Source organism: Symphalangus syndactylus, chromosome 1 (genome assembly GCF_028878055.3).
Source record: "Symphalangus syndactylus isolate Jambi chromosome 1, NHGRI_mSymSyn1-v2.1_pri, whole genome shotgun sequence".
Classification (NCBI taxonomy): Eukaryota; Metazoa; Chordata; class Mammalia; order Primates; family Hylobatidae; genus Symphalangus; species Symphalangus syndactylus.
Window position 1 is genome coordinate 123831211 of NC_072423.2, and position 26741 is coordinate 123857951.

General features: G+C 36.4%; 1 protein-coding gene across 15 annotated transcripts in view; it reads left to right on the top strand.

The window, feature by feature from the left end:
* The window catches only part of LRRFIP2 (LRR binding FLII interacting protein 2), a 133126-nt gene that overhangs the window by 47707 nt on the left and 58678 nt on the right, over positions 1 to 26741 (top strand). For 11 of the 15 annotated variants that reach the window (XM_055283380.2, XM_063612224.1, XM_063612248.1 and 8 more), the window contains one exon: positions 4594 to 4680. In XM_055283380.2, the coding sequence (XP_055139355.1) occupies positions 4594 to 4680 (87 nt within the window). Of the gene's footprint in view, positions 1 to 4593; positions 4681 to 6053; positions 6105 to 12011; positions 12069 to 12166; positions 12212 to 18613; positions 18656 to 20730; positions 20797 to 22643; positions 22719 to 24013; positions 24065 to 24145; positions 24191 to 25033; positions 25082 to 25587; positions 25645 to 26741 lie in introns of all 15 variants that reach the window. The other 4 variants (XM_055283375.2, XM_055283389.2, XM_055283355.2 and 1 more) reach the window with 3 other exon arrangements.

Consider the following 26741-nt stretch of genomic DNA (forward strand, 5'->3'; position numbering starts at 1 on the left):
ATTACATCCATTTGCATTGTCATGCAGCCATCACCACTATCCTTAAGAACTCTGTCATCATCCAGTACTGGAACTCTGTGCTCATTAAATAGTAAGTCCCATTTCCCCCTACCCTCAGTCCCTGGCAACCACTATTCTGCTTTCTGTCTGTATGAATTTGACTACTTTAGGTTTCTCATTAAGTGGAAGTATGCAATATTACTCCTTTTTGTCTGGCTTATTTCATTTAGTATAATGTCTTCAAGATTCATCCATGTTGCAGCATGTATCAAAATTTTCTTTTTAAGGCTGAATAATCCAAAGTATGTATATACCATAATTTGTCTATCCATTCATCCATTGATAGATATTTGGGTTGTTTCTGCATTTTAACTATTGTGAATAATGCTGCTATGAACATCGGTAAATAAATATATGTTGTCTCTGCTTTCCAGTTCTTTTGTATATATACCCATAGGTGGAATTATTGGATCAAGTGGTAATTCTGTGTTTTAGCCAACTTTATTTTGTTTTGGTTGTTTGTTTTTTTGAGACAGAGTTTCACTCTGTTGCCCAGGCTGGAGTGCAGTAGTGCAATCTCGGCTCACTGTAACCTCTGCCTCCCGGGTTCAAGTGATTCTTGTGCCTCAGCCTCCTGAGTAGCTGGAATTACAGGCGTGCACCACCACGCCAGCTAATTTTTTCCATTTTTAGTAGAGACGGGATTTTGCCATGTTGACCAGGCTAGTCTTGAACTCCTGGCCTCAAGTGATCCACCCATCTTGTGCTCCCAAAGTTCTGAGATTACAGGTGTGAGCCACCATGCCCAGCCTTTACTGTGAATTTAGTTAAATCTTGGTTGTCCTTTATTGTTATATCCTATTTATTTCGTGTGTATGAGGTGTATATTAAAATGAATCTGTAGCAGCTCTTTCATCTGATTGTATTCTGAGGCGAAAATGCTAGTGTTAACTACCTAGAAGTATGTTTTATGTACCCATAATTGTCTATTCAAAAAAATTAAAAAATATATCACAATAAGTTATAGAGCATATATTTCATCTACTAGGTTGGAATCAGTGTTGGCTCCTTGCTACTCCTGCTTATCCATGTTGCTTCAAGCATCTAGTAACAATGTATAGAAAGAATCAGATAAAGTAGTTTTAAATCCTGTTTATTTCTTCTAAAGCGTGTAGTTTTAGTGGCCTCTCTTCAACAGTCTCCAAGGGAGGTAACATGTGAGTTGGCTGAGTAACAAAGGGAAGGATGTTTGTGTGTCTCTGAAGCCCATGTTCTTTCTGTTCCTTTCCTTTTTGTAGTTAAAAACATCTAATTAAAGAATAGATTTTAATTATCTCTAAGTTGGGTTTTATGAAGGAAGTCTCATTTTAGTATAGATTGTACAGAATTGGCCACAGACAAATCTTAGAAGGATAAAACTGGCATTCTTGAATTAAATTTCTAAAGGACGCTTCAGGTACAAAGCTAATATACATGTAAATGAAAATTCCTACGCATTGATAGGGTTTTCTTAAAAAGGTTTGAAAGTTTTGATGCTTTGTGGTTTTAAAATATATTTGCTATGTACTTAAGCATAAAAGCCTTGAAGCGTTTCCTATTTAAAAAAAAAAAAACTCTAATAAGAAAGTAGTGTCTACTCATAGAGGGGTGAAGAAGGCAGATAACTTGAAGCAGAGCATAGGTTTTGAAAAGATGGAGGCCAGTGTAAAATTCATGGGAGAAAACTAATTTCTCTAGATTGTTAGTGGTTACAGCTTATGGTTGGTAGATTACAATTTACTTTGCAGGGGTTTTTCTATTAAAAGACCAGTTACACAGACTGGGAAATTGCCAAAATTGGAATAGTTGAGTAGCAGTTAACTATTTAACTCTCTCTGCTTCTTAGAAGCCTGCTGTGACTTTGCCAGGCAAAACTAATTTCTCCTTCCTACATGCTTCCTTCCCATAAGCATTGTGTTTCTGTATCCTTCAACTTTGTGAGCTGCTTTAGGGCAGAGATGTCATATATTACTCTGTATTTTCAGCACCTAGCATAATGGCTTACATGTAGTAGATCCTTTTAAACATTGGCTGAGTTTATTCTTATTATGAGACTTGGGCACAAACATAACAACATGGGAAGACAACAACTATAGTTATCAGAGGGGATAGTCTGAATCAGAGTTAGGATGTGACCAAGGACAGAGGAAACCATTCCACTGCCATATAGAAACCAGACAGAAGATTTCTAAGTTTCACATGGCACATTAAGCTATTTCCTTATCTCATTTCTTTGATACTGTGACCTATGCCCTGCAATTCATTTGTTTTTTTAGCAGATATTGAAGCTAAATGGGGTGAGAGAAGCATGGAATTTTAATACAACATAATAAAGCCACAACAGAGACATGGGTATAGAGCCTTACTTTATGAAAGAGGGACTGGGGGGAATCTTCATAGAAGGTAATATTTTACTGAATAAGAGAAAGGAGAACAGCTCCTGCCAAATAGTTTGTGAAGAGAGGCGTAACAGAACACAATAGAGTCCAGGAATGGAGAGAGATGGGATGCATCCAGTACATGTGGAGCAAGTAGAGTAGTCCCCACCCCTCCAATCCGTGGGAGAGACATTCCAAGCCCTCCAGCAGATGCCTGAAACTGTGGATAGTAGCAAACCTGATTGCCATCAATCGGAACACGTTTCTGTTCATGTTTTCCACCTACAAATGTAATGCCTTTTCCATCTTAACTATCATGCACTGTGGCTGTTACTTTTGCAGTTTGAGGTGCGGCAGCAAAACTAGCACAAATTTCTTTTTCCTTCTTCACAATTTCATGGATAGAAGATTTGTTCTTACCATAGATCTTAGCAACCTCAGTGCATGATTCTTTGTTCTATTAAGGTTAGAATGTTCACCTTTTCACTTGAAGGAAGCACTGTATGGCTTCTCTTTGGCATACCTGAATTGTCAGAATTACTCTTGCTCTTCGGGGCCATTATTAAATAAAATGAGGATTACTCCAACACAGTCACTGTGATTTGATAACTGAGACAGCTAACAAATGGGTAGCATAGGCAGGATGGATATGCTCGACAAAGGGATGATTGACGTCCTGAGAGATTTTATCATACTACGCAGAATGGCGTACAATTTAAAACTTATGAATTGTTTATTTCTGGAATTTTCCACTTAATATTTTTGTACCTTGGTTAACCATGGGTAACTGAAACTACAGATAAGGGGGGGACTACTGGACTTGGAAGTAAGTTGGGGACCTGACTGTGAGGAGCCTTATTTTAGTTTTACCTTTCTTCTTTCTGTTCTTCCCTTTGTGCTGTTCTGTGGAATTTTTGCTTTAACCATAAGTAATAAGGAGTTGGTGGAGGATTTTACGCAGTGGAATGACGTGATCAGAAATAATAGTTTCAAAAGGCTGATTTGTCCATCATATAACCATGTAGAAGATAAATTATAAGGCAGATTCTGGAAGTAGGCAGATGGATTTGGAGGTAATTGCAAGCAAGAGATGAAGAATTCCTATGATATGATTCCATATATATGAAATGTCCAGAATAGGTGAATGTGTAGACACAGAAAGTAGATTAGTGGTTGCCAGGAGCTGAGAGGAAGGGTTAATGGGGAATGACTGCTAACGGGTACCAGGTTTCATTTTGGGGTATGAGAATGTTCTGGAATTAGTCATGATGATTGCACATCCTGTGAGTATACTAAAAACCACAGAATTGTATACATTTATTTATTTATTTTTGAGACAGCATCTCACTCTGTCATCTAGGCTGCAGTGCAGTGGCATGATCTCAGCTCACTGCAGCCTCCACCTTCCAGGTTCAAGTAATTTTCCTGTCTCAGCCACCCGAGTAGCTGGGTTTACAAGTGTGCGCCACCACGCCTGGCTATTTTTTTTATTTTTAGTAGAGACAGGGTTTCATCATGTTGCCTAAGCTGGTCTCAAACTCTTGGCCTCATGTGATCCTCCTGACTTGGCCTCCCAAAGTGCTAGGATTACAGGCATGAGCCACTGCATCCAGTCGGAATTGTATACATTTAAATAGTGAATTTGATGATATGTGAATTCTGTCTCAATTTTAAAACAGAGGTGGGGAGTGGGGAGATGAAGAGTTCCTGAAATGAGCAGGAACAGTGAGAATAAAGAAAGCTGAGATGGGTTTGATAGAGACTCAGTGGTAGAGAATTGTCAGTACTTGGAGACTGATTATTGACAGTGTCCAAAATGAAAGAGAGGTTGGCTGTGAAGTTTCTAGTTTATATGATTGAATCAGTGGGGAAAAAATGCTGGAAAAAGAGTAAGTTTGGAGAGGCATATAACAAACTGTATGAAATGTGTTGAGTGTGTAATCAAACAAGAAGTTAAAGGTAAAGGCCCGGATTTGAGGAGAGACTTAGGAACTAGAGAAAGAAATGAGTTTATAAGAGTTGATTAAAACAATCAATCAAACTTGCTGATAGATAATATCTTGTCCTCCCCACCCCTTTTGCATGATAATGTCCCATTTGTTCTTTATTTTCAAATCTGGTGTACAGGTTGTTTTTGTTTTTGTTGTATAAAGCTGAGTTTTATATTACTTTTCAGGCAGAGGCAAGGCTGGCAGCAAAACGGGCCGCCCGGGCAGAAGCAAGAGATATACGCATGAGAGAACTGGAACGGCAACAAAAAGAGGTAATTTGAGGGAATAACCCTAATTTCATATTTGTCTCCCCCAAAATCAGTACTTGGCTAGTTTATTCTGATGTGAATCTGGTTTCCTTTGAAACATTGAGAATAGTATAAACTGATGTATGTATTTTATCAAGCCATTCTGTGCCAGCAAATTAAATGTGATATTTGTTTTAAGTAGTAACAACAAACACATTTATAGCTATTATCGTGTACATTGTTATAAGTTACTAGTATTATGAGTGCTTTACTTACATTAGCTAAGGGAGCTTTAGCAATGACAAAGTGTAGTATAGCTTTAATTGTCCTAAAATTTGGATTAATTATATTATGATATCTACGTAGTAAAACACTGTAAAGTCATTCAGACTTACAATTTTAAAGCATATTTAATAATAGAGGAAAATGTGTAAGAATATGAGATAAAAGCAAACCAAAACAATAAGATTTGTAGGACCCCAATTTTATGTTACAAAAACCAGTATCCATATATAGCATCAAAAAACTACTAGAAAGAAGTGATTATTAATACTGCAGTTTGTCTATGGTGGAATTATTGTTGGTTTTACTTTCTTTCTATACTTTTCTATAATTTATAAACTTTCATTATACTTTTATCAGAAAGGAAAACAAGAAAAAATTTTCAAGAATAGGTATATGGAAATTGGGCTGACTAAAATGAAATAAATATGCTTTTACTTTTCTGACATTGACTTGGTCCTGAAAATTCCCATAATAAATATTTTTGATGTTGTAGTAGTATGAAGGGGCAAAAGCCTATGGGACAGTATTAAACACTTTCTTTTGATTTTGATGGGGAATTTTCTGCAAGCAGGTTAAAAAGCAATGTAAATATTTTATATTGTCACAGCTCAAGAAAAACACTAACAATTGACATGTTGCTAATTTTAACCTCAAGTATAGTTTCAAATATGGAATGTGGTTCTTGAAGAGGAAGTGTTGCAATCCGTTGTCTTTTTACTCCTAAAATTATTCTAAATATAATAATAAGTGGATGAGCTGAGGTAGAGGATCACTTGAGTCTGGGAATTTGAAGTTGTAGTGAGCTATGATGACACCACTGCATTCCAGCCTGGCCAACTAAGTGAGATCCTGTCTCCAAAAAAATAAATAAATAAATAAGTGAATGAGACAGTTATTAAATGTAAGTTCTATTTACAGTTCTCTAAACTACAGGGAACCATGAATCTCTTATTATTGAACATATTTAGCTTACTAATTTTATGTATTTTGAATGTGTAACTTTGAGTCAGCTATCATTGTTCTTTAGGGAAAATGTGTATGATTAATTTAAGGCTTTTGGAGAATGCAATATGTTAGAAACTATTTGGTTTATGAAATTTTTGCATTTCTAGTACTCTCATCATTCCTTTGATCGGAAATGGGGACAGATTCAGAAGTGGCTGGTAGGCCAGTATTGCCTGTCCTGCATGTTGTGATCAGTTGCTGAAATAATGCAGTCTTGAAGTAAAATATTAACTAATAGTTTGCAAAGTAGGAGTGTTTGGCTTGTGTGAACCTAAAGGTCAGAGTGTCTATTCTGTCTGTAGTAGACCAGAGGTATACTTGGAGTCCTGCCATTTTATGTTGTAGTCAGTATCCTCACCTTCATCTCACGAATGCTCCTGATCAAGAAAGAGTGAGAAAATGAATGTGTGTTTTCTTTTTATGGGTTTGTTCTTTTCTTCCCCCGTTCTCTCTCCCCTTTTTTAAAAAAAACTAAGTCCACATGGTCTTCATTGAAAGATGACCCAAGTAATTCTTTCATTTCCTCTGAAAATTACTCTTATTATATCAACTCCTTCAGGTCCTTTTTAAGTTCTCTACCACTACTCTCAAATTTGTTAGCTATAAAAGCAAATCGTGAATCAGTAAAATGTTAGATAATGTGAATCATTCCTAAATTTGAACTTTTTTTAGGCTTGGTAAGTTCCCCACTGTCTCCTATTACAGGGCTTCTTAACTTGGTATATGACTAGGCTTGGGAGATGGGGTATGAAGCCTTAAATTCTACTGCAGACTTTCAAATGTAATTATTTTTATGGGAAATGCCCACAGGTATTTTTATTGTCAGATTGTCAAAGTAGTCTGTAATTCCTAAAGGGTTAAGAACTGCTATCTGATTGCTGCTAAACAAGCAACTTTCTTTCTTTCCTTTTTTTTTTTTGAGAGATGGAGTTTTGCACTTGTTGCCCAGGCTGGAGTGCAGTGGCACAATCTCAGCTCACTGCAACCTCCGTCTCCTGGGTTCAGGCGATTCTCTTGCCTCAGCCTCTCAAGTAGCTGGGATTACAGGCGCCCGCCACCACACCCAGCTAATTTTTGTATTTTTAGTAGAGACAGGGTTTCATCATGTTGGCCAGGCTGGTCTCGAACTCCTGACCTCAGGTGATCCGCCCACCTCAGCCTCTCAAAGTGCTGGGATTACAGGTGTGAGTCACCGTGCCCAGCCAAATCTTTTTTTTTTTTTTTTTAACCCTCTGTGAAATGTGTGTAGTTTAGGCAGTAAGTACGCTAGATTTTCATTGAAAGGGATGACCTTTGGGCTAGAGTTTTAAAATTCAGGTAGTGACTAATCCGAGTCTTGATTTATGGGCAGGACTTGGACCTGCAGAGAAAGTGGCGTTTTTTTTCAGATGGGAATAATTATCACTTCTAACCCTTTCTGACACTTGCTTTTACCCTGTTAAAACTGATTCTCTGGGTCTGGGCACAGTGGCCCATGCCTGTAATCCCAGCACTTTGGGAGGCTGAGGCAGGTGGATTACCTGAGGTCAGGAGTTCGAGACCAGCCTGGCCAACATGGTGAAACCCCATCTCTACCAAAAATACAAAAATTAGCCAGGCATGCTGGCGGGCACCTGTAATCCCAGCTACTCGGGGAGGCTGAGGCAGGAGAATCACTTGAACCTGGGAGGCGGAGGTTGCAGTATGCCAAGATTGTGCCACTGCACTCCAGCCTGGGCAACAGAGTGAGACTCTGTCTCAAACAAACAAACAAACAACAACAACAAAAAACTGATTCTTTGGTGTGAGTTGGTTGAAGGTAAACAAAATAAATAAAAAGAAAAAGAAAAAAAGAAAAAAATTAAACTGATTCTTCTTCTCATTTACCTTTGTCTCTCTGGCTGCTTTATCTGTGAGCCCATAAGCAGAAGTTGGCATGTCATAGTTACAATACAAAATATAAATGGCTAATATTTATAGTAAAATAAATGATGCATACACACACAATCCACAATAGGATTGTCAGTTACTAAAAGGAAGGAAACTTTCCTATATTTGTAATTTCCTCTAATTATAATACCTTTTTTTGGGTGGGAGTGTGATGTTGGGACATGAATAGGGAATGAAAAGGAAGGAAGCTCAGAAATGAATCCAACTTTGAGTGCATACTGTATATCAGCACTGTGCTAGGGCTTTTTACATAGGTTTTTATTTCACATTATAAGACAGTATTACTGTCCCAATTTTATAGATGTGTTTTTAAAGAATTGGTGAAGTAAATAACTTGCACAGTCATTGGCAGAACCAGTATTTGAAGGTATGAGAGAGTGCCACACCTGGTAATGTGCTGGAAAGTGAAAGGACCAGGAAGAAAAGGACCCACACCTTCCTGGGCCTCCCATTAGTGTTAGTTTAGTCAACTTTCCATGAACCTAATGATTCTATTTTTAAACTGGGTGTCTTTCTTAATCAGTGGTGATTCTGAAAGAGTAAATGCATGTCTGGAAGAGTAAATACGGTTTTTGAAGTTCCTTCTGATTTGAAACTGAAGGAGTGACTTTAGCCTCAACTTAATAATAAATACTATTTGTTGACAGAAAAGATGGCCAGGTATATTCATGGGACTGTGGTTTTCTTTTAATAGAACCATTCATCCTTCCTTCAGGTGAACAGTTAAAAACAAAGAGTATGTTTCATTTTCATTAAATGTATCAAAACAGCATTTTGAACAAATATATGTCTTTTTTTTAAGGCATTGTACTGTTTGTTCAGTCTTTAGTGCTGTAGTACTAATAAGGACTTTTGGGATAATGACGATGTATTATTTTCCTCACTGTGGAATAGAGGGATACACCTTGTAACTGGCACCTAAGAACACAGTTTGCTGTAATCTATTCTCTTTGTCCACTGGTATAATTTATTCAAGAGAAACCAATTGGCAATATAAATAGTACTCTAGAAATACCTGGCAAATGAAGCTTTTTGTTCTTCCAGAGAAGGAAGAATCTCTGAGTAAAAACCAGAATATCTTGCCATTTTCTTTCTTTCTTATGTAATTGGTGGAAATTTAGCCAGTATAGGATGTTATCTTTACAGTTCAGTTGTCTGGTGAATAAGAACGTCTAAATGCTGGTCTCAGCTTATGATCTTATAGATTCTCTCTTAATCCTTCTGTGCTGCAACTTTCTTACTGCAAAATGAAGGGGTCAGACTAGATGATCTCTAAGGACTCTTCTAGCTCTTAAAAATAGAGTTGCTACCAGGGTCACTTTATATCATTGCTACCAGGGTCTGTTTCCCTCATGTTTGCCACTGTGCAAAAGTATTCAAGGTAGAAGTAATTAAAAATGACCCAAATGTTTTGCCTTTCTATGTGAGAGTGGTCCTACTTGTCAGGCTCTTAGTAGAATATGTGTTTTGAATGTTTTTGGTATAATTAAAATTTGCCTTGAGCTTGCCTTACTGTTTTACCTAAACATATTTGTCAAATAGGTTTAGAGAAGTGCTGTCAAGTATGGTAGCCCCATGTAGGTAATTAAATTTAAATTTAAATTGACTAAAATTAAATAAAATTTAAAATTTGGTTGCTCAGTTGCATTTCAAGTGCTCAATAGCCACATGTGGCTAGTGGATACTACATTAGCACAAACATAGAACATTTCCATGGTCAGAGAAAGTTGTATTGGACAGTGCTTATTTAAGGTATAGTTTGTGACTGTGGAATAAACTATACTCTCTGTCCAAATTAACTGACCTGTATGGGGGTTTATATTTTATTCTGTAGTTTTCGGAAGTCTTTTTAGGCCAATTTTTCAAATGGAGCAAGAAAAGCTGTTTAAATATAGAGGTACTATATATCAATACTTAATAAGCTATTTTAATTTATAATTATTTTTATTAATATAAGGGGCATAATTGAAAGTATGACTTCATCTGTCTTTGCTGCATCTTTAATGGGATATGCTCTTTAGGTAAGGTTTTTGAAAATGCTCTTGTGTGATAGATGGAATGGAAAAAAGGCTAGAATAAAGGGAAGATTAGACATTAAGCCATATATTTACCCTAGTACCCCAAATAATATTGGAAGAGGCATGTTGAGTTAACTCACCTTTATAGTAAAGGCTTTTTAAACTAACCAAACTAAGTAGCCTAGAACTGATTACCACTTACTAAGCTGTACCTGCCCTGTTAGGCTAACACACATGCCCCCAAAACTTTTGTGGTATCACTTGATAAAGAAAGGGAAGAAATTTTCTTGGCTTCTTGCAGACTACATGTGTCTATTGCATAACAAAAAATGTAAATCAGTGGCCAGGCATGGTGGCTCACGCCTGTAATACCAGCACTTTGGAAGGCCGAGGAGGGCAGATCCCTTGAGGTCAGGAATTCGAGACCAGCCTGGCCAACATGGCGAAACTCCATCTCTGCTAAAACAAAAAGTAGCCGGGTGTGGTGGTGGGTGCCTGTGGTCCCATCTACTTAGCAGGGGTCCGAAGCACGAGAATCGCTCGAATCCAGGAGGCTGAGGTTGCCATGAACTGAGGTCGCGCCACTGCATTCCAGCCTGGGCGACACAGCGAGACTCTGTCTCAAAAAACAACAACAACAACAAATGTAAATCAGTGATGAATTCCTAAAGATCAGAATGATAAAAATAGATTCAATTAGAAATTGAATCATAGTAGTGCTTATAAACAGATTTCAGCATAGATTTGGTCAAGGGCATCAGTCACAGCAGATGTCAACCAGGGAGTTTTGAGGCATTGATTCATTTTGCGAAACTACAGCATTGATAAGCTGTGAACCCAGTTGATCAGTAATGTATAGATTTTCAGTCAGTGCACATTACTTTAACACTTTGGACTTGAAATTCAGAAAGATCAGAAATTCCTTACTGTTTGAAATGATTAGGTTTTAGGGACTAGCCATTTTATCTCACATGACTCAGGCCTTAATGCTCCATTGCTAGTAGCTAAATGTGGAAAAGTTTAGAATTACATTTAAGTTAGTCAACTGTTAGGCTACTATCATTTTTTTTTTTTAAATCTGCTTATGGCATTATTCGAGATAACTTGACCAACTCTAAAATATATATGTAATTACTTCTAAGTATAAGTAGTTTTTCATATTAACAACACACAGGCTCTGTTTCAGTTAGTTCTTTTCTAGTTAGAGTGGTGAAAAAAAATCTTTACAGTAGGTGCAAAATTATAGTCCAAGTATTTTTAGAATCATATACTGTCTTAAAATACATCAGTGATAATGTAAACACTTCTTCCTACCTGCATAAACTGATGATCACAATGAAAAAAATAGATTAATGTCTTTTTTTTAATGCTGAACTCAAGTTCTCTTTGTTAAGTATACTTGCACATTTTTATCTTGGTATATTGAACTCTCTTGGTCTTAGACAGACCATTCCAAGTGGTCTGACATACATACTCCTGATAAAATAGGAACATTGCCAAGATTATTTCTACTTTCTTTCCAACCAAAGAATGTGACTGCCCCACACATACACACCATGGAGTACTATGCAGCCGTAAAAAAGGATGAGTTCATGTCCTTTTTTGGGACATGGATGAAGCTGGAAACCATCATTCTCAGCAAACTGTCACAAGGACAAAAAACCAAACACCGCATGTTCTCACTCATAGGTGGGAATTGAACGGTGAGAACACTTGCACACAGGAAGGGGAACATCACACACGGGGCCTCTCGTGGGGTAGGGGGAGGGGGGAGGGATACCATTAGGAGATATACCTAATGTAAATAGCGAGTTCATGGGTGCAGCACACCAACATGGCACATGTATACATATGTAACAAACCTACACTTTGTGCACATGTACCCTAGAACTTAAAGTATAATTTAAAAAAAAAGAAAACTAGTACTGCTATATTGAAACTTACACACACACACACACACACACACACACAAAGAATGTGGCTGCCCCTAAGTTGTCCAAACCTGCCTGCTTTCAGGAGTTGTTGCTGTGCTGTTAACTGACTGCTCTTTGCTCAGTTGTTCTGATAAACAACTGTCTGTTCAGTGATTAACTCTCCATGTACTTTCTCCTTTCCCAGGAAGATTCGGAAAGGGCCAGGTATTCCCACCGGTCCAGTCACCATCGTCCTTATCTGGTTTGTAATAACCTATACACTTGCCTCTAATACTTTTCCTCATTAGCTTAATGCAATCACTCACAAACTTTTACTGTGTTTATTTTTATTTTTATCAGGGAGTTGAGGATGCATTGTCCATTCGAAGTCTTGGCAGTCACAGGGTTGGTATTTTAACTTGTCTACACAATACAAAGCTTACGTGTGAGCTTTCTTCAATATTGTTGCCTAAACAATCTGACAATGTTCATATATTTCTTTGCCTTTTTAAAAGAAGTATAAAATATTGGCAAAGACCTTTCATTGGAAAATGATGCTTTCTTTCAAATTATTGTCATAAGTAAATCAACTCTAAAATCATGAATACTTTAATCTATTAACATGGGTCTAATCTCTTTTTTTATAGAAGGACCTTTGATTTTGGAAAAGTGTCACAAAATAATTAAGATTGATCTTGTAGAATAACATTTGTTTGGTTCTAACTTTCAGACTTTTCCTACTTTCATATCTTAAAAAATGACAATTTATTAAATGCAAAATAGCTTTGGGGCTTGGATGATTAATTGTAATTTTATTATGTGGAAAATTTGAACAACTGATTTAAAAAGTTCCCTGAATATGTATAGGAATTATCATGCTTTGACATTTTGATTAACATTTTATAGAATGCCCCAGGTTGTTTTTTGCATGGATTGTTATAAGTCAGGAGGAAGGAGAAGTTGCTCCTTAAAAACCCTTGTATTATGCCAAGACCCTAATTTCTCTCTTAAAAAAGTATGCTTTACACCTTAAAGCAGCACCTTTATTTTGCACATTGATAATGCTGTACGAATACTTTCTTTTTTTCTATTTTATTTTATTTAAATTTTTTTTATTTTAATAACTTTTAGGGTACAATTGCATTTTGGTTACAATGCTGTATGTATACTTCCACGTAGTTTTTTTAATCAGTAAAATGATCTTTCATGTTAAAGTCTCTATTTGTTAGTTTTCCCTGACTGTAATTTTCTTTCTACCTTGTATAAATGATAAAAATAGACTCTAATAAACTGAGTGTGCTCTGGCATACTAGTTATTGACATGTTTATATTCATAAATATAAACTCCCGGCTGGCTATTTTTCTTGGTGAATGTTCTCCAGGCTGGTTATTTTTCTTGGTGAATGTAATGTACTGTCTTTTTAGAGTAAGTTACTAAGCTGGTTACTAAATCAGGAATATTTTAGTTGTCAGATTTTTAAGAATATTGGCCAGGCGTGGTGGCTCACACCTGTAATCCTAGCACGTTGGGAGGCCGAGGCGGGTGGATCACCTGAGGTCAGGAGTTCAAGACCAGCCTGGCTAACATGGTGAAATCCGTCTCTACTGAAAATACAAAATTAGCCGGGTGTGGTGGCACATACCTGTAATCCCAGTTACTTGGGAGGCTGAAGCAGGAGAATTGCTTGAACCTGGAAGGCGGAGGTTGCAGGCCAAGATCATGCCATTGCACTCCAGCCTGGGTGACAAGAGCAAAACTTCATCTCAAAAAAAAAAAAAAAAGAATATTAACAGATCTTTACAGAAATCTAAGATAATTGACAGCTTATAAATGATTTTACAGTAGAAAAATTTTAATAGTGAATTCATCATACTTCTCCCTGGAGATATAGTACTTTGTTTTTTTTTTCTCTTTAAATATTTTGAAAAGGCCAGGAGCGGTGGCTCACGTCTGTAATCCCAGCACTTTGGGCCACTGAGGCGGGCAGATCACCTGAGGTTCGGAGTTCCAGACCAACCTGGCCAACATGGCAAAAACCCCTGTCTCTACTAAAAATACAAAAATTAGCTGGGTGTAGTGGCTCACGCGTGTAATCCCAGCTACTTGGGAGGCTGAGGCATGAGAAATCAGTTGAATCTGTGGGCGGAGGTTGCAGTGAGCTGAGATCGTGCCACTGCACTCCAGCCTGGGTGACAGAGTGAGACTCTGTCTCAAAATAAAAATTAAAATAAATATTTTGTAAAGAATCATATAGGGAGTCAGTCAATAAAAGCTTTAAAGTCGAGTCTCAAAGGCTGTGAAAATAATCCTCTTCTTGTATTTATGGCTTTTTCCTTTGCTTTTCATTATAATGTTCGTAGTGTGTATTTTCACACAGTTGTTATTAAGCTGGTTATTTGTAAATTTGTATGTGACCTTAGGAAATCTGATTATATATTTGTTTAACTTAAAGGTAGAACCAGCAAAATTTGAACATTTGGGGGCCTTTAAAACAAATCTGCAAACAAAAAAATTGCAGTTAAACCGATAATAACTATATACCCAGAATGTATATAAAGTAATCAGGTTGATTTTATTTTTATGGCATTTGTATCATTAAACAAATTTAAGATATAACTCCAGTATTTAATTTCGAAAATTTGTTACTATGGGATAGAATAAAACTCCCAGTATTTAAAAATGTCAATGTATAAATGTAAAAATTAATAAAAGTTTTACATCCTAGAGGAGATTCTAGTACATTACTCTGTGAGTATACATCTAACACAGTTTAAATGTTTAGACTTCCCTGGAACCAAGTCTGAAAGCTCACTACTAATATCATTTAAAAGAAATATAATTGAGATAAAACTTTTTCTGTTTTACCCAAATAATATTGAGAGTTCTAAGTTTTCATCAAATTATTTGCTTTTAAAATAACTTCTCCATTAAGCTGAATTGTTAGACAACTTTTGTCCTCTGTAGAAATAAACGTGATGGCCTAAAACACTGACCTAAATTTCCTTGTGGTTTGCTATATAATTTTGGAGTTATGCATTTCTCAGCCAGTTATTTTTAAAAACTTAAGGCCGTGTGCTAAGAGGTCTAATACTTTTTGAACGTAGTATTTGATGTGTGAACATTAGCAGTACCTGAATGTGAGGTGGATATATTTATGGTCTTATGCTGCATTCTTAGGACTTTAGGCTTCTCCTTTTGTCCAATTAACTTTCATATACTATCTTTTTGAAAGGTGGCTTACCAGAAGCTATATGGGCTGGAAATGTTGGTGTCAATGCTATAGACATTATGTATAAAAATAAAAACAGCAAAGGTAGTTCAAGACTGTGAATGGTAGGATTGGGAGAGGGAAGATTAAATCAAAGTTAGGAATTTAGAATTGAAACAATCTGTGTCTATTAGTTTTGTATAATGATTGGATTATTAATAGTGCAGAACATTGGTAGTTGCTTGGTCATTGCTTTATACAGTGAAATATAAGAAGACAGTAAGGTAGAGACCCAAAATTAGAAAATGAAGTGATCTTGGCCAGGCACAGTGGATCATGCCTTTCATCCCAGCACTTCGGGAGGCTGATGCAGCAGAATCACCCAGGAGTTTGAGATCAGCCTGGGCAAAGTAGTGAGACCTTGTCTCTACTAAAAATAAATAAATAAAAATAAAATAAATTAGCTGGGTATGGGGCTGCATGCCTGTGGTCTCAGCCAGTTGGGAGGCTGAGGTGGGAGCTGTCCAGGAAGTCGAGGCTGCGGTGAGCATTGATTGTGCCACAGCATAAAAATGAAGAAAAAGTGATATTGATTGAATCAGAGCAGTAGGGATACATTGCCTTTTCTCATTGGTGGAGATTTTTACTGTTGCATATATTTAGTTACTATTTATATACCAGTAGCCTTGGTATAATTTTAATGAATTTAATTTTTAAAATATACTTACAATTTTGTGTTTTATCATTTACTATTACATTGTTTAATTCCATTGAAGAACCCATCGAAGGATATAACTGGGACACTTTGGAGCACAGCCAGTACACCCAAAAGGAAAGACACCATGGTGTGTAGCCCAGGAAAATGTATGGTATTAGTGTTACGCATTCACTTTTGACTTTCAGTGTCCTGGATATGTGAGTAATAGGTACATTCTAATAGAGATTGACACTTGCTGAACTTTGTTCACTGCATGTACTTTCTTTCTAGTTTGTTTCCTAATGAAAACTTTCAGGCAATTTTGACAGTTAAAATTTCTTTAAAAGATTACAATAGCAAATTTTGGATTTTTTTTTTTTAACTTTTAAAGTTAAAAAAATTTCTTTTTGCTCTGTGGTTATAGCATCAAAAATTTGGAAATGAGCCCTTACTATTTTCACTTTTACCTCCTTTGATGAATCTTTCTTTTCTTTACAACAATATAAATGCCAACTTTTACTTATTGGGGTGACTTTTTTTTGTTTGCCCATTGTTCTAGTAGCAATTGGTATGCCCAAATTATGGATTTTCCTACCAGATAGATTCAACATTTTTTTTTAAACCAGCTGAATTCTACATTATATTTTGGAAAAGGAAAATTGAAACAGGTTGATTCCAATTAGGCTTGTTAAATCCTATGCCTGTGTAAAATGCCACTGGTGCTACAGAGAGGATGATAAGAGGAAAGACAGCTACTCTTTTCCATGAACTTACCTGATTTGGAGGATGGAATAGCTTATCTGCTAGAATGTGTGACTTGAGTAATACGTGTTTTGGTCATGGAGTTTTTTTTTTTTTTTTTTTAGACAGAAGGGTTATATATTTTTTTAATTTAGAAATTTCTGTAGAGAAGCAACTTTATTTTTGGGCAAGTGTCACTCCGTGGTAAGTGACATTTTACTACTACACAGCTTAACAAATGCATACTATTATGCATTTTAGAAAATTTTGTAACAAGATTTTGTTACACATGCAATAATAATATTTTTTATTGTGTTTTCTGTTAGTTTCAGGATAATATAAGAAAAGCATGCAGTACAGATATTTTGCTCCAATAAAATTGGTATTTATTACAATAACATTTTCAGTGAATTTATACCAGTGGTAAAATGGTGCCACTTAGTCTGATACTTATGGAATTTATTTTTTGAGGTTTCTGCAATGTTTTTTGTAAATGACCATTTCATTAGGCATGAATGGACGGGCTTTATTCTGACTGAACTATTATTTTAATGTCTTATTAGAACTAGATTATATACTTTGATTTTCTAATATATTTTAAGCTTTTTAAAAATTGTGATCTCTACAATAAGAAATACATTTTACACCATAAATCAGTATACACATGAAGATTCATGCATGTGGATTTGTATATATGTAAAAGTATAGAAAATACATTATTGAAACAAAAGTTTCACAAAATAATATTTGCACTTACTTTGCACAACACCCTCTAATATTTTCTCTTCTAGTTTAGTTTTTAAAATGCTGGTTGAGGGCAGGGTACAGTGGCTTCTGCCTGTAATCCAAGCCGTTTGGAAGGCTGAGGTAGGAGGATTGGTTGAGCCCAGGAGTTCAAGACCAACCTGGGCAACATAGCGAGACCCCATCTCCTAAAATTAAAAAAAAAAAAAAATTAGCTAAGTATGGTGGCATGTGCCTGTAGTTCTGTAGTTCCAGGTACTTGGGAACCTGAAGTGGGAGGATCACTTGAACCCAGGAGTTCGGTGTTGCAGTGAACTATGATCAAGCCACTGTACTCCAACCTGGGCAAAAGAGTGAGACCCTGTCTCAAAAAAAGCTGGTTGAACCTACTAAGTTGATTTTATGAACTACTGATGAATTGCAACCTATCCTTATGAAAACGTTACTTTAGATTGGGTTTTTTAATAGTATTTCTTAAAATTTTAAATGAATATAAGAGTTGGAAAAGAAAGATATTTTTATCAATTAGTATTTAAACTACCTGAGGAACTTGTTCATTGCTTTTATTTGTTTTATATATGACTTTCTGGGTAGATAGCTTAAAAATATAAACTAGAATGCTTAAGAAACGATGTGTTTCTTAACCATAGATCTATGTAGTTACTATTTAGTTTTTTTTTTTCCTGGATTTGAAATGTGGTATTACACATATTATCTTACTTTTTAAAAGGATCCTACATGAAATGTGGGTGTTCTGGTCTTATGAGTTTTGTATGTTTTTCTTTGATTTATATTCAGTGTCACACCTGTATGTATACTGTGCAGTTCACACTTTGACCAGATTTCTCAAAATGAGAAATCAGCATTTTCTTGAGGAAGGACGTTTTTAGGTGTTTGTTCACAAGCGGATCCAAGGGAATGTTCCCCATCTTGGTGCTGCATTGTTCTTTTGTAAGCTTGACCATGCTTGTTATGTGAGCTTGCCTCATTGCCTGTTCATCCTTTGCTTTTGTCATTTTTCAAACAATAGGAAATGATGTTAAAAGTGATAATAATTTTCTTAAAAAGCATTTTTGACTTTAGAATGCTTAATTCTTGTATTTAAAGGCTCCCTTAGAATGTTTTGTGCTATAGTGTACTGAGATTGAATCATATCACTATTACTGATTATGAATTTTGTTATTTAAAAGAAAAATAAACATACAGTTGTGAATATACATACAGTTTAGCAATACTTTATACTAGAAAAAAGTAGGAGGAAGAATTTTTTTAATTCAACTGGATTAGCTTTCATGTTTAATAATTTTTTATTTTAAAATAGTGCTGGATTTTTAATAACCTCAAATATTACTTCTTCTCTTCTTTATATTTCTGAATTTGGAAACAAACCAACTTTCATGTTTTGCTGAAACCCAGCATGATGTGTTCAAGGATAGATCATCAAGACTTTCATCATTAGTATGTAGCGCATGACTTTGTGTTATATGTGGAGTTTTACTTTATAAACATCTGTTGATGCTAATTATAGAATATGACTAACTTTCATGGCTTTGTTATGAACTTTTGGGGAAAATGTGTGACTAACAAAGCAAAAAGCTAATGTTTTGTGGTTGTGGCATGAATAGTAATTTTTTTCTTTAGGATTTCAGAATTAGACACAAGTTATTCTTATCTATTGAGGACTAGGATTGGTAGTAATATCTTTTTTTTTTTTTAATTTTAGAGATGGGGTACCTCTCTGTCAACCAGGCTGGAGTGCAGTGGTGCAATCATAGCTTACTGACTGCAACCTTGAACTCCTGGATTCAAGGGATCCTTCCACCTCAGCCTTCTGAGTAGCGAGTACTATAAACATGTGCCACCATGCCCAGCTAATAGTTTTATTTTTTTTTTGTAGAGATGGTGTTTTGCTATGCTGTCCAGGCTGGTCTGGAACTTTTGGTCTCAAGTGATCCTCCCACCTTGGCCTCCCAAAGTGCTGGGATTACATGTGTGAGCCATTATGCCCAGCTGGTAGTAATATATCTTTTTTTAAAATGATGAGCCACCCACCTAACATATACTCATTGTCATTCTAACACTGTTAGAAACATGTCTTTATGTTGAGCACAAGCCCAAACTGTGTTTTATGTCGTATTCCACAAAGCTAGCAGGTGTGAAGTTGCTGGATAGAAAACATCTAGTAGTGTCAGAGGACACCTAAGACATCAGTTATGTCCAAACATTTTGGTTTGATTTGGTTAGTTTTTTATGGTATGTCATTAATCAAGGAATTTAACTTGTAGCTTGTTTTTCTTGGGTTAACGTTTTGTCAATAGGTTGCCTGAGTTTCTAAATTACATAGACATCTCTTAAAATGTTCAGAGTAATATATAAAAAGATGTATATTCAAAAAAAAAAGAAAAATGAGTTTTTAATCATTGATTGGGGATACAGCTATATATATGTGAGATGGTTTACCTAGAGCAGTCTGTTGCCTTTGGCTCTTGATAGGTAGGGCACTTCTAGCCACACTCCCTTATTTCAGGCAAGTAGTATGTACCTAGATTAGATTTCTTATCTACCAATTTACCTATTTAGTAGTATTGCTGGCCTTAATTTCCCCATATGTACTTGGCTCTGTACTCCTAGGAAAAGTTAGGTATTGAGACAGTCCTGTCTTCAAGGGACCCTTTTATAAGGTGACCATTTATGGTATGCTGGGCAATCCATACCATGTTGGTTGTTTTCCTCCTGAGCATTACATACTGTGGATTCACTAATTTGGGTTAAGAGTACTGTCTGGGACAGTTTAATGTCATGTTCTTTGTTCTCTCAGTCCTGTTTTAATTGTTCCAAAAGATTGCTTTTTGACCTTTAGGTAAGGAAGACTATAGAAGGAAATGAAGTATCTTGTTACCTATACCCTTTAGCCAGGAGTGGTGTCTCATGCCTGTAATCCCAGCATTTTGGAAGGTTGAGGCAGGAGGATCACTTGAGGCCAAGAGTTCAAGACCATCCTGGACAACATAGCAAGACATTGTCTCTGCCTGTCCCCCCAACCCCAAATTAGCTGGGTGTAGTGGTACATGCCTGTGGTCCTACCTATTCAGGAGACTGTGGCAGGAGTCTAGGAGTTCTAGGCTGCAGTGAGTCATGATTGTGCCACTATACCCCAGTCTGGGTGACAGAGCAATACCCTGTTTCTATTGAAAAAGAAAAAAAAGTCAGAGGGACTCAAGTATGGTGTGAAGGTCTCCACAAATATCCTGCCTGGCTCTTAGTTCTAATCAAGTTTTCTTTAGCTGGCCAGACACACAGATGCTTGGCACAGAGGGAGGTGAGGGAGGAATGCAGATGTGTAAAGAGGCCAGGTAGACTAGCTAGTAAAGTGCAGTGAATCGTTTACTAACCTTTGGGAAATAAATTGCATGTAAACTATTGGGTATCTCATATAGACCTTTGTGTATATAATTTGAAGATGAATTTTATTAAATTATTTTCATAACTTCGCTATGCAATCATTGAAGTTAATTTGAAATATTTACTTCCAGAATCATTCTTACAGTCACTCTCATGGAATGAAGAAGAGGTCTTCTGGTTCTCATAAATACCTACTGGTTAGTTCTGTTGTCTCTCATATCACAATTCACGAAGTACTGTTAGGAACTTAAGGATTATGATTGCTTTGGTGTGCTACTAGGACATTATTGAAACTTGATAATCTGCTGAAACATGATTCATCAGAAATTTTAAAATAATTTTGTTTTCATTTGCAAGTTTTAGTGTTAACATGTGCAAACCCCAGCAGCCAGAGTTAGTATTATATCACAAGAAGCTCATTAACAAGTATTTTCATTTATGAATTGTCCTTTGGAATATACCTTAAGAATTGGTTTAGTAAGATTCTCATCCTTATTTTAGGAATTTGAATTGATTTAGTTGTGGTATTATGGGCCGTAACTAAACTCACAAATAGGTTTCATTCTAAAAGTTTGTGTTTTGGGAACTTGGAATGCATTTTCTAGTTTCTACAATAAATATGTAATGGCAAAGTTTCCGTACTAGCTTGCTGAAAACTCTTTAACCTATAATGTAATTAAACTACAGAATTAATATACTCTTTATTCTAGTCACTTTGTGAAACAACACTTCTTTTTTCTTTTTTTTTTCTTTTCTTTTTTTTTTTTTGAGATGGAGTCTCGCTGTGTCTCCCAGGCTGGAGTGCATGGCGCGATCTCGGCTCACTGCAACCTCCACCTCCCAGGTTCAAGCGATTCTCCTGCCTTAGCCTCCCAAGCAGCTGGGATTACAGGCATGCGCCACTATTCCTGGCTAATTTTTGTATTTTTGTAGAGACGGTGTTTTGCCATGTTGGCCAGGTGATCCGCCCTCCTCAGCCTCCCGAAGTGCTGGGATTACAGGCATGAGCCACAGTGCCCGGCCGCTAAACAAATTTCTGTGAGGAAAATAATGTCTCCAGAATGCCCACTTGGTACATTGGGAACACCCATTTCCTGTTAGGCTGCAACAGTACTGGCAAAGGAAGTGCAGTTCCAACTCTTCGCTAATTCAGGGTTCCCATGGGTTGGATGGGGAGAGGGTTGGAAGGCTTTGGTTGGTAGAAGGGAGGAGAGAAGGGAGAATGTAATGGGGAGGACATTAACGCGAGGCCCTGGAAGGCAGGGTCTTGGGATCTCTGGGGAGAGGTGAGCCTTAGTGCCTAGTTGAGGGTGTGAGTGGGGAGTGAGGAGTGGTGGGGAAGGCAGGGCTAGGGGTGGTAGGGATGGGGTGGGAGTAGGGGTGTCCTCAACTCCACTGTCAACACTGATGGAGTCTTTAAGTCAGAGATTGCCTAAATTTGCTTAACCTTGAGTAAAAAAGATGGCTAGAGAAGTTGGGAAGGGAATTTTATAGATGGTTTTCTCTCCCTCAATTAGCTATAATGTATACTATTGTTTATTTTGTGCATTGTATAAATGAACCTGCCGTAAGTGTTTTAGATCAAACCATATTTATTGTGCTCTCTCTTTTGTTTTGGTAATTAAATTTGTCAGTTTATTTTGACAAGTAATGGGACTAGGAAATGTTTGGAACCAAATACATAGCTCTTTAATAACTTCTGTGGCTTTGCCAGATGGATTGTAAAACTGGTAATTATTCAGTTGTCCAGGAGTGTTCAGGGACTTTCTTAAGTATGGCATGAGAATAAATTGTTTTCATTCCATTTTGTCTGAAGGTTTATTGTCTTGTTTCTAAATTTAAAAATTTAGTAATGTCTTTGTTTTAAGGGCTTGAAATAATTGTCACTTTGACTTAATGTGGTATGATGATTTAAAAACATTTTGGAGAAGAAGGGATTTGGCAATATCATATTTTGCCTTTTTGTGTTCAGTTTTGCCTCTGTGTGTTGTTAGGTTATTAACATTTAGCCTAAGAAAAATGTGTTTAATTTTGATTTTTGCAGAGTGGCCTCTACTTTGACCAGAGAAACTATAGCAGTCTTAGACATAGCAAACCCACCTCTGCCTACTACACTCGGGTTTGTCTAAACTTTTTTGGCTTTATGTGTTTGATTCACTTTTAACATATTTCTAATCTCCGCATTTTGCATTTTGACTAGCTGTAACTAATCTAAATGGCTACGTATATACTAGTTTTTGGTAACTGAATTTATATAGTCTGTGGGAGTCTCTTTAAACAACGGGAAGTATTGAATCATCATGTTTGTAAATCAGTACCATTAAAAACATTTTTAAATGAAGATGTTTAAATGTACAAAAAAAGTTCAAGGAATAATACAGTGAACATCACATATCTATCATTTACATTATGTAATTCATTATATTTCCTTTATCACATAATTATCTATTTGTCCCTCTAACCATCAATTCATCTTAGTTTTTGATACGTTTCAAAATAAGTTGTAGGTATCCATATATTTCAGAGTGGGTACCCTTTTAAAAAAGCTTACATATAAAAATGTAAACTACACGTGGCATGAGAAGAATGTAATTATTTAATGTTAGAATCTCTTGTTTTTTAAAGGCATTTGACACATCATACATTTAAGACACATTAAATGTATGGCACACAGTACATTTAAAATAATTTTGTTTAAAAAACCTGCACACACAACTTAAGTACTCTTATTTTTCATCTCTGATTGGGTTTGGTGAAAAAGAACTTGAAAAGTATGTCCTCAGATGACATCAGGATAAGCAAGATTTAATTCCTTTTAAAAACATGCTGTGTCCTTTTAGTGCATGGATTCATTGACTAGTACAATTTATCTAATTCGACTAAGGCACTTTGTCCATGGCTTGTTTTGAAGAACAGGTTTTCTAATCTGTTTGGAAAAGAGTGTTTGTAGAGATAACTTGGAGCTTATTTATCTGGTTCTCCAAAAATCAGTCTAAGCCAGTTAGGAGTTGGTCATAAAATCACTGAAAATATCATAAGAACTGGGTGAGTGGGATGTGGCCACTGTTTGCCACACTCCGGTGCCATGGCCCTCTTTCGCTCAGTGTTTTCTTACTTGCCATTCCATATCCTAACAATAATGCTCGGAGACCAATGGGACATAAACATATTTATAATTTATAGAAAACTGTTTCAGCTGTTTCTTTCTTATCCCTTACAATTAATATTCAAAACAATTTCTATTGACTTAAGTTTTTCTTATTTCTTGTGTTTCTTAACTACCTTAAACACTCAGGAATTGCTAATGAATTATGGAGTATAAAATCATAAACTTAAGTCCTCTGCATTCATGATGGTGAGACCAATTCATCTTTGTTTTTGTTTTTGCTTATTTATTTTGCTTTTGTCTCTTAGCAGTCTTCTTCCCTGTACAGTGACCCTCTGGCAACATATAAGAGTGACAGGGTTAGTACTTTCTGAGGAATGTTCTGCCTTCAGAGCTACCAGTTACTTTTTTGGGGGTTTAATAATGCACTTTTTTCTTAGGCCTCTCCTACTGCAAATTCTGGTCTGCTGAGAAGTGCCAGTCTGGTTTGTATTTTCCTCTTCCAGTGTGTGCAGTGCTTGTGGGGTCAATGTCATGGTGCTAACTCTATGGCTTGACAGCTTTTCTCCAAAATAGTTAAGAACACATGATTTTAATGTCATGTATACTGCAGAATGTGCTGCCTGTGCTTAAAATATACAACTTTAGGGTATTAAAAATGAGCATATTCCTTTCACAGAGGGCTGTTGGTAGCCCTTGCTTAGAATCAGTTTTTTTTTTATCTAGAGAAGATAGATTTGCTTGAGTCCTACCACATTGACATACTTTTGTGAGATGGCTGCTTATGGAAAGGATATTGTTTTTCTTTGGGACAGTTACGATCTTGGCCTCTGATACTAGGATCTAATAAAGCAAGCTGACTAGAAAAATAAAAGCAGTAGCTCTGTGTAATGTGTGAGCTGTGAATTTGTTACTTTCAAGCTGTTTGTTGTGTTGTGGCCTGTTCTAGTGGACTGGGATCCTGAGTTTTTATAACTTAATTTTATTGTAATAGTAGGCAAAATGCTCTTTGTACCTCAGTTTCCTTTCCTGCTCTGTTTCCTCTTTTGAGAAAATAAATTTATACATGTTAATTCTCCCAGTTTCATAACATGATGGTGAAAGAAAATACTGTAACCAGGGGTGTTTTTTAAAAAATGAAGTGTAAGGTTGATAGCAATTTATGCATATAAATGAGTATTACCGCCTTCAGGGTTTTCATTTTGGGAGGCTATACACTTATATCGTTCTCCAAAACTTTTTTGGTACTGAGTATTGTGAAAACATTAAGTCATTTTCAAAACAACCTTGATGCTAAACAGCTAAGTGATATTTCCTTTGTTCCTTAGGCATCATTGTACAATGGTGGATTATATAACCCTTATGGTTCTCGAACTGTAAGTCTAAATAGGGGAAGGCGGTGAAGAGGAGGGAAATGTGGGTGGGCAGAGTTTACTTTCAAAGAAAAAGTCAAAAATTAAAAAAAAGAAAAATATACAAAGAAAAAGTCATTTAATCTGACCTGGAATTACTCTCTAAGCTGAGATCAAGTCATTCAGCTAGCCAGTTGTGACTCTCACCCAAGCTGTGATAAAATGCCTGCTGGAAATCATGACTTCAAGTATTAGGGAAATGCATAGAAAAACCACTTTTCTTGTTCATTAGTTCCTCCTGAAGAAGTTTTGAGCAGCACTTCTCAGGGCATCCCCTTCCTCTTCTCTCCCTCTAGCCAAGGGCTAGTGGATCTTTAGGGTGGGGATGAGGTAGAGTTGTACACCACTGAATAACAGTTACCTTTATCTTGAGAACCAGGGGCAAGTTAGGTCCATGGTCCCTAATGTATTCTCATTAGAATAATGAGGTGATCATTGTTTTAAAACCTTTCTTCCTGGAAACTTTATAGCCATCTGAATGCAGTTATTACTCATCAAGAATAAGTTCAGCTCGAAGCAGTCCAGTGGTGAGCTGTCTAGTTTCTGCATGCTTTGTAGAAATTTTTGATTGTTGTGTTAATCTGTACTCACTGTTTAGAATATTGAGGAAATGGTGTGATTCACTTTGTTGTGCATGGATTAGGTGTTCCCTTAGTACATAAACTCAAGCACTAATTTGTCCTAATAATTGGTGATTTCTCTGTAAATGTGACTTAGCATGTAATTTCTTAAATGAGTCTCTAACCAGTGCCATTAGAATTTTTAAAGTTTTTATATTTAATTTTCATTTGTATAGAAATTCTTGTCTTTCAGTGGTGATAATTCATTGTATAGCTTGACTATCCTGTGTTTCTCCTTTCTATCTTTGCATTCTGCACATTGAGCCATTTCCCTGCTTGCCAGCACTTCTGTCAGTGCAGTGAAAGGAGAAGAAATAAAACAAGCTGAATGTTATACAAAAGACAAAACGGGACAATTATAATTACCAAATCTTTCTAGAGTATTTTTTAAAATTTATAAAAATAATATTAGTTAAGGAAAATTCAAAGTAAAATTCCCCATTTTCCTTCCCCAAATGTAATCTCTGTTCTTCAGTAACCTTTCAGAGATATTTTATGCATATATGAGTGCTCTTTATTTTGAGTGCAAATGGTTCATATTACATACTGCTCCTCAATATATTTTCTTTATTTAAAGTAGCTTTCTGTATCAGCACCTATAAATTTATTTCATTCTTTCTTTTTTTGATAAAAATTTTAAACAAGTAAGCTGTGTCCCTTAGTTTTTCCACTTCATGTCTCTTAGAGGTAATTTCATATTAGCACATTCTTTTTAATGGCAATATATTCCTTTAGTGCATAAGTATACATTTTAAAAGTCATTTCCCGTCCGAGCGTGGTGGCTCACACCTGTAATCCCAGCACTTTGGGAGGCCGAGGGCACATCACCTGAGATCGGGCGTTTGAGACTAGCCTGACCAACATGGTGAAACCCCACCTCTACTAAAAATACACAATTAGCTGGGCGTGGTGGCACACGCCTGTAATCCCAGCTACTCGGGAGGCTGAGGCAGGAGAATTGCTTGAACCCAGGAGGCGGAGGCTGCGGTGAGCCAAGATCACGC